This window comes from Vollenhovia emeryi, unplaced genomic scaffold (assembly GCF_000949405.1).
Source record: "Vollenhovia emeryi isolate VEMERY1.0 unplaced genomic scaffold, V.emery_V1.0 DF945235.1, whole genome shotgun sequence".
NCBI lineage: Eukaryota > Metazoa > Arthropoda > Insecta > Hymenoptera > Formicidae > Vollenhovia > Vollenhovia emeryi.
The window spans coordinates 1-2,236 of NW_011961131.1; the positions used below are offsets into that span (position 1 = coordinate 1).

The 2,236-nt window shown below is 36.0% G+C and overlaps 1 protein-coding gene across 1 annotated transcript; it reads right to left on the reverse strand.

The window, feature by feature from the left end:
- Positions 1 to 157: 157 nt before the first annotated feature.
- LOC105561631 (polyadenylate-binding protein 1-B-like) lies at positions 158 to 798 on the reverse strand (the record flags this gene model as incomplete). Its single annotated transcript, XM_012011788.1, has 1 exon — positions 158 to 798. A coding segment is annotated over one exon (357 nt), but the record flags the coding sequence as incomplete, so codon positions are not given.
- Positions 799 to 2,236: the final 1,438 nt, after the last annotated feature.

Sequence of the window (2,236 nt, forward strand, 5' to 3'; positions counted from 1 at the left end):
CTTGAAACAAAAATTTATTATTGTAAAATTTTAGGATTGGAAAATTTTTTTACACTTTACTTCTCTCGGTAACTAAACGCTAGGCGAACGATCGTTTCCCGTGATTTTGTATATGTATAAATCTACACAACTCACCGTGTTCAAAGGTAAATCGAATACCTATCTTTCCCAGTGTGTGTTGCAAGTCCCCTTTCCTAAAATTTTACATCGTGAAAAGAGTATACACTCCATAAATTTCCCAAGCAACTGTCACTCTGAAGTTGCCGGTTACGTCTTTGAAAGTAAATTCGTTACATGAACATACTTAAATGATTAAATTGGATAAATTCAGAAAAATAAAAAATAAATGAAGACACAACACCGCGTGTACACCGAATCAAACTCAAAAACAATCGGGATTTATTCTCACAAATTAAAAATGAAGGATTAACGAAATAACGCTTATTCCTTTTTCGGCGCGACCGCTTGCTTGGCCTGATGGGCCTGTAACACAGCCACAGCTTCCTCGACCTTGGCCTTCAGGGACTCGCTGTGCTCCAGCATGTGAAGCAGCTCGCTATTGTCAATCTCCAGCAACATACCGGTGATCTTACCGGTCAGTTGTGGATACATGCATTGAATCAGAGGGAATAATCGCTCCCCTAGCATTTGCTTTTGCTCCTGAGGCGGTGCCGCGGCTAGCATCGACGCGGTGAGCGGCTCCTGACCCTGGATGTGAACCGCCTGCTGTTTTTTTTTTAAACAATTTTTTAATGTGTTGCGGATTCTGCATGATGATAAATATATTCGATAAATGAGCTGATATATAGAAAAATTGTTGCACAAAACAGTGAAAATATAAAAGAAAGTAACGAAAGTATAAATGTAACGAATGAAGCAGTTCTGCCGTTTGATGAGCAATCGAAAATAGCACAAGTTCGATTCGCTGTATTCGTCGCCGAAAACAGCATTTCGCAACAAACTGCAGAAAAAATGCTGAAATTTTTTCAACATATAGGAAAAGATTCTAAGATATTGCAAAGCATTAGTATGAGTCGGACTAAATGTCAAAAAATTATTGCAAACGTGTTGTGTCCGTTTGAAACGAATCGTGTAGTAGAAAATATTCAAAACACTAAATTCAGTGTTTTTATTGACGAAACCTCAGACATTTCTAATAAAAAATGGATGACGTTTCTTGTTCGGTATGTCGATCCTGAAATTTTAGACATTCGCTCGCAATTAGTAAAATTAATTGTTATTGATGCAAAAGATAGTAGCGCGGAGAAATTATTTGAAGCTTTTAAAATGACATGTGGACATTCCAAATTCCATTTCATAATATTGTTGCTTTATCATGCGACAATGCGTCCGTGATGACAGGTAAATATTCATCATTTAAAACAAAGCTTGGAGGAAAGTGTAAAAATTTATTAACATTTTCATGTGCATGTCATTCCACTGCCTTAGTTGCACATGCTGCATGTGCAAAGATTCCAAACTATTGCGAGGAATTTGTAAAAAAAATAGCAACTTACATCAATTATAGTCCCAAGCGATTTGCTATTTTTGAATAATTTAGTGAATGTTTTCAGGAAAAACACCGAAAAATTCTAAAGCTGTCCGACACACGATGGCTTGCTCGTCATACATGTATTGAAAGACTTGTGGAATATTGGAATACTATTAATCTTTTTCTAAGTGAAATGGTAATGAACGAAAAGACGCAGTCTGGAGAACATTTATTATCTCTAATGCAAAAACCTGATGTAAAAGCATATTTATTATTTTTAAAATATATTTTAAATTATTTCAATTCTTTCAACGCGTTTTTCCAAGCGGTAGACACAAGAATTCAGCTATTGCAACCGAAGTCACTTCAGTTCCTAGTCATAATTTGTAAACATTTTTTAAAGCCAGAACTGTTACATAATGTAAATAATGTCGATTTTTCAAATAAAGAAAATAAAAAATCGTTAAACGAAGTAATTTTAGGAATTGAATGTGAAAAATGTACCTTACCGATTTGACAGAACAACATTTGCAACACGCAGACGTAGTTGCAAATGTTCGAGAGAACTGTTTGCAATTCTACGTAACTGCTGCCCAGGAAATTCGCAAAAGATTACCAATATCTGATAAATTTTTATCAAAATTAAAAGTGTTTCAACCAGATCACGAGACACGGTGGTGTCTCGCGCCAAGTGTAAGCGTAGCTAGTACACGCGTGCGAGTCCGACCGTGTAAGTTTACGCGA